Genomic DNA, 16,478 nt, shown 5'->3' with positions numbered 1-16,478 from the left:
TTGCTTTCCTGACTCGTTGAAAAATCATTGCATACTCCTTACCCATTAAAGTGGTAGAAGGGAACTGACTTGAATTAACTGTTCTAAAAAGAGTGGAATGGAAATCAGAGATTGAGTTTGGGTGGAAATTAGCAGCTGAGAGATGAAGGTGCCAGGATTTTTATTTCAGTGTGGTACAACAAGATTCTGTCGGTAAAGCACATCATTAGAATATTGAGTTCAGAACTGCTAATTTTTCCTTTAAAATGAGCATACAGTCATGTGTTTCATGGACCATGATAAATTGCCATTGTGTTGTCATTGAATCTGTTTTGCTTTTTTTCAGTAGTGGCTTGGCAGTCATTCCGAATTTTCTCTTTTCCTTTTTTTTTTTTTTGCCCCCTTTACCCTCCCCAAATCTTCCATGTCTTTCATAGACTCCCTAAACCAGAACCAGTCCAAAGACTTACTGATTTCATGCTGTCTGAGGTTTCTAGCATCTTCCGTACCATTTTCTTGCTTACGGTGGCAAGACATTTACAGATGCTTCTTGGTTCCTATAAAGTACATAACAGTATCTCCTTTGTGGCAGATGGATTTAAGACTTTTAGTTCTCAATAAATGTAGGTTTACAATACATAACTTTACAGGATTTGTGTTGTATATAACAGGTTTGAACATATTATCTCAGAATTCATCTGCATGGCATTTTCAGCTTGTTCAGGGTCCATGCCAGTTTTTTTAAGTAATAGGGGGAGTGCTGTGATTGATAGCAACAGCTCAAGGCGTGATTTTGAATAGAAACAAAGGGTTTAGAACAGAAGGTGTCAAATTAAACTTTGTCAGTTTGAAGAGTAGGAACATCCTGAAAGTTCGACTGGTTTATTTACATGTGGCTACTGTTTATATTTTGCCCTCTTTATATGCAGTGTAATGTTGCTTGGCAAATTTACTACATTTAAAGTTGAGGTTGTTCCTCGTGCCATTTTAGTTTTCTAAGAATAGATCCGTCTCACTGTCTCAGGGCTGTTAGCCTCCTGTCTTCTCCACTGTTCAGAACACTTGCCACCTAACCTAATTGTCACCGCAGTTCCCTGCCCCTCTTACAGTATTTCAGGTCCCGGAGACCTGGCTCAAAACGTAATCATGTTCACATTTTGCAGCAAAGTGCTTGCGTTTTATCCACCATCTCTCCTCCACCCAGTAAGTCTATACATGTATCATTTTAAAAGAACCAACATAGTGCTTGGGGAAATCATTATTTTTATTTGCCACATATTACCTATATTCTGACATATATTGTCTTCCCAAGTTTATTTGCTCAAACAGTATCGTTTATGGAAAAGTGACCTTGGAACAGGTATTGGGGAAATAGAGAGCGTTTGGTGCTTCTTGTCACTTCCTGCAAAACGTAGACCAGATTACTGTCATCGTCTTGATCGATAGGATTGAGGGAGTCAGACTATTCCGAGGTATTTAAATGGAATCATAGTAAATTAATCTTCTTTTTGCCAGTGTAAATTGGGAATGAGCCAGCTGATTTCTCTGCTGACAAAGAACTAGCCTGTCAGGATATCTGTTTTCCCTTATTTGTTGAGAGCGACACGTATCAAGAGAAGAGCACACTGCCCCTCCCCCCATTTCTGTTTTTTTGGAATACCCTTGTAGAACTAACAGTTCCCAGCTGCACCGTTAAATATTTTTCTAAGAAGCATCTGATTCCAGTCTCTTAAAATCATCATGTCTCTTGAAAGGCTAGCGGAGACATGCCTCAGATTTATAATTCATCACATTATTTTTAGATAAGGAATTGGAAGTATTATTTAAGGGCAGAGGTTAATAGCAAACTACTGGAAATGTTATGTTAGTCATGGGCAATTAATAAAAATAAGAATCTGTCTCATAAGTATAGAGACACAGAAGGGACAATATGAGCAAAATATTTGTTGAATGAGTCAAGGCTCTTTTTCTGAAATATTTGTGAAACCAGCATGAGTGTGATTGTTTGGGAATTAGCTATCATTATTAGCCATTTTAAAAGAACTAATGATTTTCTTTTCCAAAGAACATCTGTGATCCACATGTTTTTTTTTCCCCCCTACATATATCCAAGTGCTAACTGATCTCTGCATTACTTTAAAAAGTTTCTAAAAGGATTCAAAAAATTATTGGAGTGCTTCAGCTTTCTTCAAGAAGATTTTCTTACATGAATTGTTCTTAATTTAACTTTTAGCAATTTTTGGTTACAAGCATTTATTTCTAAAAAAAAAAAAAAAGACTTAGATGCTCAATGTTAAGCACTTATTACAAGAGTATAATCCTAGCTAAGTAAAGAAAAAAAGAATATGTTCTTGATGAACCCTCAAGCATCTCTTAAAGGTAAATAAAATTGTAGTGGTTTTCTGTGTTTAGGCACTGGGGCCTGTCAATTGCCACAGCTAAAGAAGAGATGAGGAGTGGGCAGGAGTGTAATCTTAACCAGAGTTAATAGTCCAGCCTTCAGGCAGATGGATCTAAAACCTGCCTTGCATCAAAATATAGAAGTGAAGAATAAAGCGATAACTTTGATGTAGAAAAGTATAAAATGTTTTCATGGCTCAATCCAGATAGCAAGTATTTGTCAGTAGGAGCTAAACAAACATCTCCAGGGCACCCTATGCAAGTGGGTCTCAAATATACCAATTACTCAAATTGTAGTTAATGTTGTGTTCATAGATAAGAGCGAAATGTGACCTATGTTCTGAGTCTGGAAAGCAGCAGAGAACTGCCGTGGTTGGAAGAGAAGCACGTGTTCAGTGACGCCGGCGTCGTGGTTATTTTCTATTGAGCTGATATCCTTTCTGGTAAACCTTCAGTTTACCGCCTGTTCTGCTAACCTGGAATTGGGCACCCGGTGGCAGCAGCTGAGGGCACGATTGTGTGCATGTCCCTAGGCACACACGTGTTTGATGATGTGTGGCATGGAGAGTCAGAGGCCTCTTAGCTTCAGTTAGGGTTAGCAGCTGTCATCCTTGGCTGGCTGGTTGGTGTGTCTTGGGAAGCTAGCGTATCAGTCTCCATCTATTCTTTTAAAATCTCTCGGGCCATTCTGGGGAAAGTAGGCCTTGCCTATTCCCACTGTATTACAATTAGAAGAGAATTTTGCCAGTGGTTCACGTTGGAAAAGAAAGCAAACTCATGCCATGTTCTGATCTCATCCTAACGTCATATAAAAAGGCCACTCCCCTTGGCCAATTCTAAAAATCGAATACTGACCTGTCTTCTTTGCATTCCCATCCAACTAGTTTCCAAGGAGCCCCATTGTTTTAGGTCAGTTTCCCTAAAGCAGAGGCTAAGGTAAGGAATCCGAGGCCCCTGATCTGGTGAGGGACCCGGCAGGAGTTCGGGAGGATAAGAAAGTGGAGGCAAGTCCAGGAAGAACGTGCCCCAGGAAAAACCTGTATGGACGGGGCCCGTGGCGGGCAGGCCGGGGAGGGGCACCTCTGGAGAGCCGAGGGGAGAGGGCGTGGTCCGGTGGGCAGGAGGGCGGGCCAGCCTGCCACTGGTGTCTGGGGAGAGGGACCAGGAGGAAGCAGAGGAGCGGCCCGGCGTCCTCCGGTGAGCTGGCGTGCAGACGTTTCTCTAGAGCGCGGTTCTGAGCTGACGGCCTGGAGCGGCCGTGGGCGGGACCCCTTCCCTCCGCCTCCGCGCCCTGCTGCTCAGTGAAGAAGGGCTGAGATGATGGTTAGAGAACGGGAGACTGTCCACTCTGCTGGAAAACTCGTTTTTTCCTTAGTTTTTATTGGAGCGTGGTTGCTTCACGGTGTTGTTAGTCTCTGCTGTGCAGCACGGTGAATCAGCTCTGCACACATACACCCCCCGCCTTGTTTTTGGATTTCCTTCCCATTTAGGTCTTTTGAATATGCTGTCTAGGTTGGTCATAATTTTCCTTCCAAGGAGTAAGCGTCTTTTAATTCCATGGCTGCAATCACCATCTGCAGTGATTTTGGAGCCCCCCAAAAATAAAGTCAGCCGCTGTTTCCACTGTTTCCCCATCTATTTCCCATGAAGTGATGGGACCGGATACCTAGACAGCAGATTAAAAAGCAGAGACATTACTTTGTCAGTAAAGGTCCATCTAGTCAAGGCGATGGTTTTGCCAGTGGTCATGTATGGATGTGAGAGTTGGACCATAAAGGTCCAGCTGAGCGCAGAAGAATTGATGCTTTTGAACTGTGGTGTTGGAGAAGACTCTTGAGTCCCTTGGACTGCAAGGAGATCCAACCCGTCCATCCTAAAGGAGATCAGTCCTGGGTGTTCATTGGAAGGACTGATGGCTGAAGCTGAAACGCCAATACTTTGGTCACCTTATGCGAAGAGCTGACTCACTGGAAAAGACCCTGATGCTGGGAAAGATTGAGGGCAGGAGGAGAAGGGGACGACAGAGGATGAGATGGTTGGACGGCATCACCAACTCGATAGACATGAGTTTGAGTAAACTCTGGGAGTTGGTGATGGACAGGGAGGCCTGGCGTGCTGCGGTCCATGAGGTCACAAAGAGTCGGACAGGACTGAGCTACTGAACTGACTCCCAGTTAGGTCGCCAGGGAGCATCGAGTAGAGTCGCTGGTGCTCTAAGTAGGTCTGCGTCAGTCTGTCTGTTTTACACAGTCTTACTTACGTGTACATATCGGCCCCGCTACCCCACATCCGCCCACTCAGGTCAGGACTGAGCCTGTCCCGGTCAGAAAGTGGGCCTTGGGCACAGCAGAGAAGTCCAAGTCTCGGCGCTCAGTGGACATCATCTCCCTCAGCCCAGCGACCCTATCACAGTGCTTCCCTGATGGACCACGTGTGAACACAGCAGCCCGCAGGGCTCTGAGGTCTCTTCCTGGAAAGTTCTGTACTGGAGATTTCTTCTAATGCTCATTCTAACATAAAGCCTTACCTTGGACAACATTCATGCTCACACAACTGCACACATCCTTTCTCTCCCCTTTCTACACAGACACACACACACACACACACATTGACACACACACAGATACTCACAGAGCTGCCTTTTTAATGCAAACACCATAAACTTAGGGAATCCTTTCAGGGAAATTATTCTAAAAATCTGTCCCAGCCTTCTGTAAATACTGTCCTCAGAACCTCAGCACACTCAGCCTTGCTTTCTCCTTGGGCACATTCTGCGGAGTCCAGGGTAAACGGCTCTTGCCTTTGGAGTCTGAAAAATAAGGCCCTCCTTTAAGATGCAAGTACGAATTGTGTATTAAAAAGCAGATTCTGCCCTGTCTTTGACAACCACACCTATTCTCTTTTAACAGGTTTAAAAACATTTCTTTAAGCAGACGGGAGTGTTTTGAGCTGGAAAAAGTTAGCTGCACAGGGTCCTTTCTTTTTACTTCCTAATGGGAACGGTCAGCTCCCCACCCGCCCCCTCTTGGGCCTCAACTGACCTGCTAACGCCCTTGTCTCTAAGGGGTGGCTGTGCGAGCTGTTGCGCTGGAAAGAAGACCCTTCTCCGGAAAACAGGACCCTGTGGGAGAACCTCTCCATGATCCGGAGGTTCCTCAGCCTCCCGCAGCCGGAACGCGACGCCATCTACGAACAGGAGAGCAACGCGGGGCATCACCATGGCGACCGGCCGCCGCACGTCATCCACGTGCCCGCCGAGCAGATGCAGGTTCGTGCGCCTCGGCCTCGAGCGCTGGGCAGACAGGCGCTTAAGCCTAGCAGGGAGAGGGGCATTTCTCTTCTTTCCACCAGTCTGAACATAGGCTTCTGAGCAAGAGATAACAGCACCCTGCCATCTCGGTCAGGGGGCAAAAGAGGACCTGGGTTTTCCAACACGTGTGCTGTGATCCTCTCCACGCCCCAGCCCCCAAGGCTGCAGGAACCCCCTTCCACACTGCTGTGGCTAGCCAGTCTTCGTTAGAACTATGTTAAGAGCTTAAGAATCTGTTTTGTCATATTGAAAGTCACTCAGTCGTGTCCAACTCTCTGCGACCCCATAGACTATACAGTCCGTGAAATTCTCCAGGCTGGAATACTGGAGTGGGTAGCCTTTCCCTTCTCCAGGGGGTCTTCCCAACCCAGGGATCAAACCCAGGTCTCCTGCATTGCAGGTGGATTCTTTACCAGCTGACCCACAAGGGAAGCCCAAGAACACTGGAGTGGGTAGCCTATCCCTTCTCCAGGGGATCTTCCTGACCCAGGAATCGAACCCAGGTCTTCTGCATTGCAGCAAAATTCGAATTTTTAGACATGCCACCTATTTTTTCACAAACACCGATCCTGTCCCCGAGGAAAGGCATGACTGCCGTTTCTGCAGAGGAAGTTTGTAGGATTGCAATTGTATGCCTTGGATTCTGTCCCAGAGAGAGGAGTGGAGGGAACCCAAATTGGCATCTGGCTTCCGACTCCCCAGCCCTGCCTCCACTCTGGCTCTGTCCCCGCTGGCTCAGGGAGCACAGGTTAGGGGTGAGTCACGTCTGTCTGTCTTTCCCTTAGAGCCCCTCTCCCCCCGCCCTTGGGCAAGGAGAGTCTAGAGGCATTCGGCCCCGTGGCTGGTACTGCTCCACAGGTGAGCAGGCACAAGTTAGCCAGTCAGAGGGGGCACACAGAAGGTTGGTGCCAAGACCTGCTCCCTGGTCAGGATGCGAAGCCTTGGAAAGGCCACGCTAACAGTGGTGTTGGCCAAATACACTGCACCCACAGGGTCAGCCTCAGACTACCTAAATCACTCCCTCCCAAGACCTGGGACCTGTCTATTCACCCACTGATGGATCCACTGAATTCATCCCCAGTTCATTTAGATGGGGAAGGTCTGGGCTTAGCTAGTTGTTGACCTCAATTGCTTAGGAAGCGTGTTGAAGTTGAACTTGAGCTGTACTAATTATTTCTGTTACATCCAAAGGGATGCTTTTAGTTTTCCCCTTAAAGGGAAAATGCCATTGCTGTCCCAAGTCTTCAAATTCTACACTCTCTTTGTTGAATCACCTGCATATTATTTCTTGGTACTGCTGTGTGTGTGTGTGTGTGTGTGTGTGTGTGTCTGTGGGGGCACGGGGTGGGGGACAGAGTGGTGATACACACACACAACAAAAATTGGGTTATCCATCCACTAAGAAAAAGAATCCTTGAGTATATATTAAAGATAAATTGAGAAAGAGAATCCCTTAGGATATCAAGCACTAAAATGATCATGAAAGCCTGAAAAATGTACTGTTTTGCAAAAACAAAAAAAGATAAGTAAAAAAAAAAAGTACTTGTTTGAAAATGTAAATTGTTTTTAATAAAATTGCTTCTTAGGGGGATTAAGGAAATGCTTAGGGCACAGTATAAACGTTCTAATATTTTAGGCTTCCTTAGGTTGATTTCCTTTGTTGATAAGAATCCTGGAGCTGGAGTGTGTGTGTATGTATGTGTGTGTGTATGTCACACATTTATGTATAATTGTGTATGGAAAATTACAGCACAGATACTAATTATGAAAAAGTGTCTATATACACTAAATTTAAATCCTGATTACATCTGAGCTTAGTATAGACAGAACAATTTACTAGCCGTTGTGGGGTGAATGAAACCTTTATTTTTCGGTAAGAAAAAATCTTGCAGTGTCAGCCCCGTGCAATTCGGTAAGAAATGTGTGTCTGTTAGATTGAACTGTCTGGTAGGAAATTCACAAACGTAAGAATCTCAGAAACTCTTTGGATTCACAAGAGCTAATGCTTTCCCTCATAGCTCAGCTGGTAAGGAATCCGCCTACAATGCGGGAGACCTGGGTTCGAGCCCTTCGTAGGGACGATCCCCTGGAGAAGGGAAGGCTGCCCACTCCAGTATTCCGGCCTGGAGAATTCCACGGACTGTATAGTCCATGGGGTCTCAAAGAGTAGGACATGACTGAGCGGCTTTCACTTTGAATGCTGCAGAAGAGCACAGGCTTCCCCATTTTATTTGGAACATGAGACCTTGTAAGCCAGGGCCACGTTTTAGCCATCTGCTGCAATGGGACGAAACACATTTCCTTCCCAGTGTGTCCACAGCTCACCTTCCTAAGCTACCTTTGGCACACTTACCTTCTCTGTCTTCATTTTAAATCTTTATTAATTACCGACATCACAATGTGCTGTCTTCACCTCGGAGGCATATCCTCCTGGTGAACGTGGCTCACACTTTCAGAGTGCTGAGTTTCAGCCGTGTAAGTGAGCCAGCCTGACCTCTGGTGAGGAAGCCCTGGAGCCACCCAGGCCCTCCACGATCCTCCCTTCCTAGCGATCGCTCCGACCTAGCGATCATTCTGACCTTCTTCCCGGGTGCCGTGGGCCGTTCAGCTGGCCTGCGTTTCTGTCCGGCATCCGTCCCCCGCATTCCGAGCCCGGCAGGTCATGGGCTTGCTCCTTCCGGGCCCTGGTGCGCCGCGCGCGAGGCCGCATGCGCAGTGCCCAGGTGTTGCGCAGCGACCACGCGCGCGAGGCGCCAGGCACGTGCGGGGCCGGGCATGCGCAGTGGCCAGGCGCGCGCGGGGCCGGGCATGCGCAGTGGCCAGGCGCGCGCGGGGCCGGGCACGTGCGGCCCCGCTGACCTTGTGCCGCTGTCTCCCCGCAGCCGCCGCAGGCACCCCCGCAGCCGCAGCCCGCGCCGCCGCCCGCGCCGGCACAGGCGCCGCCGCCCCCGGCCGGGCCCCGGCTCCCCGCGCGGCAGCCGCCCGCGGCGGCGCCGGCCGAGGCGGAGGATGAGAGCCGGCCGAAGGCGCGGCCGCGGACCAAGATCTCGGTGGAGGCGCTGGGCATCCTGCAGAGCTTCATGCAGGACGTGGGGCTGCACCCGGACGAGGAGGCCATCCAGACGCTGTCGGCGCAGCTGGACCTGCCGCAGCACACCGTCATCAAGTTCTTCCAGAACCAGCGCTACCACCTCAAGCACCACGGCCGGCTGAAGGACCACGCGGGCCTGGAGGTGGACGTGGCCGACTACAAGGACGACGAGCTGCTGCAGGACCCGGACGAGGGCGCCCCGGGCGCGGGCGCTAGCCCGCTCTTCGCGGTGAAGCTCGAGGAGGAGCCGGCGGCCGACGGCAGCACGGACGCGAGCGCCGACGCCAGGGACTGAGCTGCGGGCCCCCATCAGCGCCCCGCGGGCTGGGGGGGTCCGCCCCGGGCTCCCTGCGAGCCTCGCGCTCCGCCGTTCGGCCAGGGAATCGTCAGAAACTTGCACAAACGGGAATGTCGAGAAAGGCTGATACTGACTGCACTAAACGTTTTCCTCCCTCTCTCACGAACTGCTTGGCAGCCCCAGGTGAAGCATCGGATTGTTTGGTATTAAAAATGGAAAATTTGTGTTCACGGAACACACCCAGGTGTGTGTACCCGTAAGCATGATAACCAGTGATTTTTTTTTAATTTTATTATTATTCTGGAGCCTCAAAACAAGCATTATAACTTCTGTGATTATCATTTCCTTCCTTTACTTCTGTAACACTTATCTTTGGAAACTCGCCCCTTGTTTAAAAAAAAAAGAGTTTGTTACTCTGTTGTATGTTGCGAAAGAACTATAGACTGTGGAATGCAGTTTAAAGATAACATATGCCAACAAATGCCTTGTATTATATGGCACTGCCGTAATTCAAATTTGTTTTTATTTTGGAAATAAAAGTTCACTGTAATTTTTTTCATTCTCATTGTTACAAGATTTTTTAAAAAAAAAAGAAAAGAAAATGTGAAACACAATTTAGTCCTCATTATTTATTTGTAGATCCTGCAGCATCATGTTGTAATTAATTTTTGGAAGTTTCCGTTAAATGTAATATTGCTTCTCTTGTTACCATACTGGTTCTTTTCTATTTATAAATGTATTTTGATGGGCAGTAAAACAAAGTGTCTTAAAAGTTTTAAATAGATGAAATGTGCTTTACACAGTTGCCTATAAAAAGTGCTCTATGTTATCCAAGCAATTCATACTATAAGCTTCACTCTTACTGTTGTATGCAATTTTTACTATCATGCAAATAAGCTTAGGTTAATAAAACTAATAGATCACCTTAGAAAATTATGCAATTAATGTGAAAATAATTGATGTTTGCAACGTGTCTTCCTTTGGTTTACAATCAATTTTAAAGCTACATCTGTATAAAATTTCTGTATAAAGGTGTTATTTCTTTTTTATGAGTTTATGGCTATGAAAACACCAGCTATTTTGTTACAGCTGGCTGTTTTTATAAGTGTATCACAATTTTCTTTATGCAGCAATGTTCTGATTAGGAGTGGTTATTGACTGTAACTACACGATTAAAATTGTTTGTATGGTATGACATGGTAGGGTTTGTCTGCTTATGTGAAGTGACACAAAGAGTCCAAGGTGGCCCTCTCAGTAAGATGCATGTTAAGACTTTCTTGACATTTTACAGATCTGAAAAAGAGCAATTTAAAAGTCACTTGAAACGCTGTAAAATTAAATCTCGAACATATGCTCATTTTTTAAGTTAAACAGTGAAAATGATAACCTGTTTTTGGTTGACGTTTTACTTGATTAGGAGGATGGTCAAAAGACTCACCAATGAAGACATCAGTTCAGTCTCTAGCAGATACGCACTTAGAATAGATTCATCTGCATTTACTTCACAATACGCTCATCATGGCAACACTTTTTTAAAGCTGGTGTATATACATTTTTAAAGGCCATTAAAAGTAACCTAAGTAGGGGGGGAATGGACCTTCTGTGCAAGAACTCCTTAGTAAGCACTGTATTTTTTCTTAAGTTGTAAATGGAATACAAGTTAATAACTGAGCTCATTTGGTTGTGTATGTCATAACTATAAGAACTCCATGAAGAAGATAAGAATTAACCAACCTGGAATTTAAACTTCAAAATTCTTGCAATGTAAAACTCAGTAGACTCCAGGATATGAAGTGAGGTACGCTAATGTTCATGTAAAGGATAGGGCCAGTGTTGCAGTGTTTGGTTATTTTTGTTCACATTTGCTTTACATTTTGCTGCTTTTTTAAGATTTCATACTTGTTAGGGGGTGTTTGGGTTCCTTTGGTTCTGAAATCACCCACTCTCTTCCTGCCTCTTTTCCCTGGACCCTGATGAACTCCTCGGAGGGCAACTGGACTCCCCTGATGCCGAACTTACGAAACTAAAATGGGATCATAGAAAACTCCCAATTCAATTTTCAGTTACTATCTACTTTAGAAGCACAGCTGAACTACTTCAGAGGCAGCTGGTTTGCTGTAAACTTAAAATTATGTTGAAAAAGTTACACTTCTTTGTATTAAATGAGAAAACACCTTTAAACATTCTAGCTTATTACTAGGGTTCAGAAAATCATTTTAGCAAAATAATTTTGAGTTCAAATAGAAACCAGATTTCATGCATTAAAAATAATAAATAGGGTAATTAAATATGCTATGAAATGTAATGAAAAATAGCCTATCTTCTCTGACTTTAAAGGGAAAAGCTAGAGTGGAGGGTAGTGTGTGTGTGTGTGTTTTTTTTAACATAAGCACAACACCTAATATAAGGAGTCAAACTCCTTATATTCCTTAAGGGGAATTTGGGTTGCAAATAAGATTTTTTTTCTTTCCCACCAGCCTCCTAACTTCTTTGAAAATACATTTTCAGTAAATTGAAGAGTGTGTATAAGAAATCAACATGACAATAAAATTCTCAGACTCTTTAACTCATGCAGCATCATCTTGCTAATATATTTTAAACCAAAAAAAAAAAGCACATATCAGTAAACAGTGTTGGTCATGATGGAGTGAGCAAAATTGTTCTTCGGGAAGATGGTACATTTTGCAAGAGGTTTGAGGAACCTTCCACGTTGCTTCCCGGGTGTCATTTATCCCCCCTACCAGTCCCGGTGTTGCCAGAGGCTATGGAGAACTCCTTGACCAAGCTTCCTGGTGTCCAAGTACTTCAGAAGCTTTTAAAAGCTGGGCATGACGTAGCGCTCCGTGCTGCTAAGGCCTTAGCAGAGTCAGGTAGTTTACGGGTAATATTCAACCTCGTGCGTCTGAATCTGTCATGGACTCCTTCCCTCAGCACTTTGCCACTAGTTTGTATTCACTCTGTGGCCATATAATACTTGCACATTATGCAAAAAATAGTGATAGTATCCCCTTGGCACATAATGTGCAGAGTTGACATATAACCTTTGAAAACCAAGGTAGCTAACATGTGTGCCCTAGTTGTGTGACCCTTAAAGCCTGTACATATTATATATAAAATGCATATAAATTACCATTTAGTCCTAAGGAATTCTGAGCTAAAAAAAAAAGTTTATTTCTTCATTAGTGAAATCTATATCTAACTGTGCTTATCTGAAATACGTAGCTTAAGTAGAAAACATTTTCAAATGGTTCAAGATGGAGTGAAAATGACGATCTCATACATTTCATCATTCAGTTCTGCCCTATTCCATATTGTTATCTTTGGCTGATATTAAGGTCCTTGATTTTCACGATATTATCAATAAATAAGGTATTCTGAACTGCTTGGTGATATTTTCAAAAAAGAGCAATTAATATGTGTATGCCCTGTCATATAGCCAACAGAAATTGGACTGCTGTGTTAAAGCAAGCCAGAAATTTGCATGAGAGTGTGGAAACCAATGGAGGTTCAAGAATATTAATCCTATCTAAAACATTAGGAGATAAAGATACTATAGTTCACCTTAAAGTTTTTTTTTTTTTTTTTTAGTTTTTAAGGGAATGTATTCACTATTCTTCTGAGGCAATCCATTTAGTGTAAATACTAAATACTTGTATGTCTTTGAACGAAGGCTAAACTACAGTCTGTTACCATGCACATTTTGATCAAATACAAAGAACACTTATTTAAGAAATGTCTATGACCAGAATACTATTACCTGTTTAACAATTCCACATGTCAAATAAAAATTGTTTGGAATTCATGTTTAAAAGATGAACATTTTTAAACCTTCCCTGCTTCACCCTCCTTAGGTGGATCATATGTATTTCCAAATTTATCCAAAAAGTTCTACAAAAATTCCATTTTATCAAAATAATTCTACAAGAATTCCATTTTGATTCCTTGCTCTATATCAAGGTTGTACATTAAGTCATTAAGTCACTTTCCTGTGTCAGCTGTTTCAACTAATATCCCTATTGCGATCAGAAGCACATGACTGGGGCCCTATTCTCTGATATTAGCTGATGCGGTGGTTGATGAAAAACAGCGGTCCATTTTTTTTCCTGTTGCCTTGCAGAGTAACCACCGAGAAACTCGACCGTATTTTGCATTAAATGTTGCACATTATTTCTTTATTCTTTGTTGCATTTTCTTTTACTGTTATTGAATATTTGCTTTGTATGGTGTTCAAACAAGTTTTCATGACAGTGACAACCTCTGATTCATGCCCTTACACCCCTCCTCCCCAAAGAAACAGTGTCCCATGGGCTGCTCTAGGAGTTTCTCCAGTCATAGAAGAACCAACAGTACCTGTTGAGTGAGAATGTTGAGAAAGTTCAAATATTTTAAGTGTGTGCAATAACTCACTGAGTCTGTGCCATTGGGTTCAGTATGCGCATTTGTCCAGGGTACAAATCTACCCCACAGCGTCTTAACGAGGGGACAGGTTTCACCTACTCCAACTTTGCTTCCAGTTTTAATTGTCAAATATTTGTTCTACTAGGTCTCATACAAAGACTTCTTACCTTGTAAGGCTCCTTCATAGCTTTGCCCTCAAACATGCTTAAAATGATAATAGCAACAACATTAGTGGAAGGCTTCATTTTACATGACACTGCCGCAGACATCTCTGTCCCACCATGCACACTTAAGGCAGACACAAGAGGGGAGACTCCACACTGGTTTCAAACCCGTCTTATATCTACAAGTTTCCATCTCTTTTCTTCTCAATAAGAGCTTTATCAAATGCAGAAAATATAGAAAAAAATTAAATGCAATTTCACATTTTCAGAAACATAGCATAATTATTTTACTACTATGAAAAAGTCTATCACTAAGTCATTGAATTCCAGTGTATGAAATATTAACTCCAAAACTCTGGTTAAAATCTATATAACCAAGGTTTTTTTAAACACACATTTGATTTCCAAATACACACACACACACACAGATAGAATAGTATAATGAATCTCCAAGGGTTCATCACCTAGGTCAACCACTGTAACATTTTTCCGTCAATAAATACTTTGTGAAGCTTGTTAAAATTATGATGAAACTTATGAAAATATCCAAACTATTCAATGGCTTTTGCCCATAATGACGTGACATAATCTTGATTTTGCAAAATAATGAATTTTCTGGTTTCCAAAGAAAGTATTAAAACTTGAAGTTTTTCTTGGGTCTCTCTGAGAATTTTAAAAAAGCCAATTTTAGAAAGAGAACCTTTGAGAATTCCACAAATATTTGTAACGTAAAAAAGTAGAGACAAACCAGCCGCTCTTTATTTATAAACAATAAGTGCTTTCATATCATTGTTGAAACTAAAGTACATAATTTTCAGTTATGCATAATAAAATATGTAATTAAGCAACATTCCATGGTGGATTAAAGAATTAAAAGCTTCAGGTGCAGAAAAGAATTTGTTGGCATTTTCTCTTTCAAGGTGGTATTTGGAGGTGTTACTTTTCATTTTCCTTTGACATCTTATACACAAATAAATAGACAGAACAGGTGAGAAGCAGAGAAACAAAGAATTGGCTCTACTACAATGGACCTGAAGAACAGAGTGAGCAGAGTGAGGTAGAATATTTGCAACATGCTCACAAAGGCAAAATTAAAAAGGCAGAAATCTTCTTAGCCTGGGGAGAAAAAAAGTCTATAAATAGGGGCATGAGCTTTAAGAAATAGAAAAAAAGAACATATAAATTTAACTGCATTTGGTGATTCCTCTATTTAAGACTACGTTAAATTAATTCACACTCCAATCGGCACAATCCAGTAAACTTATTTTTCAAATGAAGACCTACATCTAATTAATAATTCTATGCTAGAAACACTGAAGTTCATAGAAACGTATGGCATGTATCCTATTTTTAAAAAAGGGTAATACATCAAATAAAATCAAACCACTCAAATGTCAGAATGTGTCAGCATGATTCTGAAAATAAATTATTCTACTGAACAGCTAAGAAAAAGTATAACATAGAGGAGGGACTCTGCATCTGGGATCAGTAGAACCTTCTACCTAGTGTTGGAAGTGTTACATGCACTGCTTTAACTGATTCAACCATCTATGAGCAAGTAAATTCAATATCATGTTGGTATTACTCTAAGAGATACGTACTTGTAAGTTAATAAAGGAATCAGTGATGCCAGACCATGCGGAGGCGTGCTGGGGGTGTAGTGTGGAGTGAGACCCTTATCCCACGGAAGTCCTGATGTGCCGCACTGGTTTTAGTTCAGTTATTTATTTCTCCTTATTAAAGTGTGGTTGCTTTACGATATTCTGTTAATTTCTGCTGGACAGCAAAGTGATTCAATTATACATGTATATATTAATGCACTTTTTGTGTATGGATATTCTTTTCCATTGCAGTTGGTTGTAGAGTGTCAAGGATAGTTCTCTGTGCTACACATAGGACCTTGCTGTTCATGGATGTTGCATATAGATGCTTTCACCTGCTAACCCCAGCCTCCCTCTCCACACCTCCCCAATCCGTCCATCCCCCGGGGCAACCACCAGTCTCTTCCCTGTGTCCTGAGTCTCTTTCTTGGTGGTGCATTTTACTTTTTTAAGTGTGAATCATTTTATTCTTATAATGACAAGAGAGACGACAGTTTTTCATGTCACTGTTATACTTGAGCTGGGGATAACAACACTTCCTCTACTATAAATGCTACTTGAACTTTTTAAAACGTGTTATCTACTGTGCTTGGAATATCTGGGCATGCTTAATAAAATGACCACCCTGGGTCCTGGTGCTGCTAAACCTCAGATACTTTGGCCACCTGGTGCAAAGAGCTGACTCTGACCTGATGCTGGGAAAGATTGAGGGCAGGAGTAGAAGGGGATGACAGAGAATGAGATGGTTGGATGGCATCACCAACTCAGTGGAGATGAGTTTGAGCAAGCTGCGGGAGTTGGTGATGGCAGGGAAGCCTGGCAGGCTGCAGTCCATGGCGTCGCAAAGAGTTGGACACAAGTTGGTGACTGAACAGCAACAATGAAATGAAAAATTATAAAAATTCCAAATATTTTTACTTAAGCAAAGTATCTAATTTTATACAATGAACAGACAATCTTTCACTTTAGTAATAGAAACGATGAAACTATTTCACTTCTTGACATTTAACAGATATTAACATAAGACTTTAACTCCCCAAGACATGCGCTACAAACATAGAGTAGATTCTGTCATCGTTAAGATGGTCTTGGTATCTTATATATTTTCTTTGCACTTTAAATTAAATCCTATTTACCAAAATAAAAGCAGACTAAGATAATGAACAAGAAGTTCATGAAAAAAGAATACAAACAGTTGGTGACACATTTTAAATAGATATTTGTGCAGAAGCTTGGT

General features: G+C 42.8%; 1 protein-coding gene across 4 annotated transcripts in view; it reads left to right on the top strand.

Annotated features, from left to right (window-relative positions):
• Window positions 1-11,642, top strand: part of SATB1 (SATB homeobox 1) — a 102,632-nt gene extending 90,990 nt beyond the window's left edge. For all 4 annotated transcript variants that reach the window (XM_069569017.1, XM_069569038.1, XM_069569023.1 and 1 more), the window contains exons 10-11: window positions 5,444-5,647; window positions 8,572-11,642. In XM_069569017.1, the coding sequence (XP_069425118.1) occupies window positions 5,444-5,647; window positions 8,572-9,075 (708 nt within the window). In that variant the 3' untranslated portion in view covers window positions 9,076-11,642. The remainder of the gene's footprint in view (window positions 1-5,443; window positions 5,648-8,571) is intronic.
• Window positions 11,643-16,478: the final 4,836 nt, after the last annotated feature.

This window comes from Ovis canadensis, chromosome 1, assembly GCF_042477335.2.
Source record: "Ovis canadensis isolate MfBH-ARS-UI-01 breed Bighorn chromosome 1, ARS-UI_OviCan_v2, whole genome shotgun sequence".
Classification (NCBI taxonomy): domain Eukaryota; kingdom Metazoa; phylum Chordata; class Mammalia; order Artiodactyla; family Bovidae; genus Ovis; species Ovis canadensis.
Note: the sequence above shows the minus strand (reverse complement) of the source record. Positions and strands in the feature narration are given on the sequence as shown.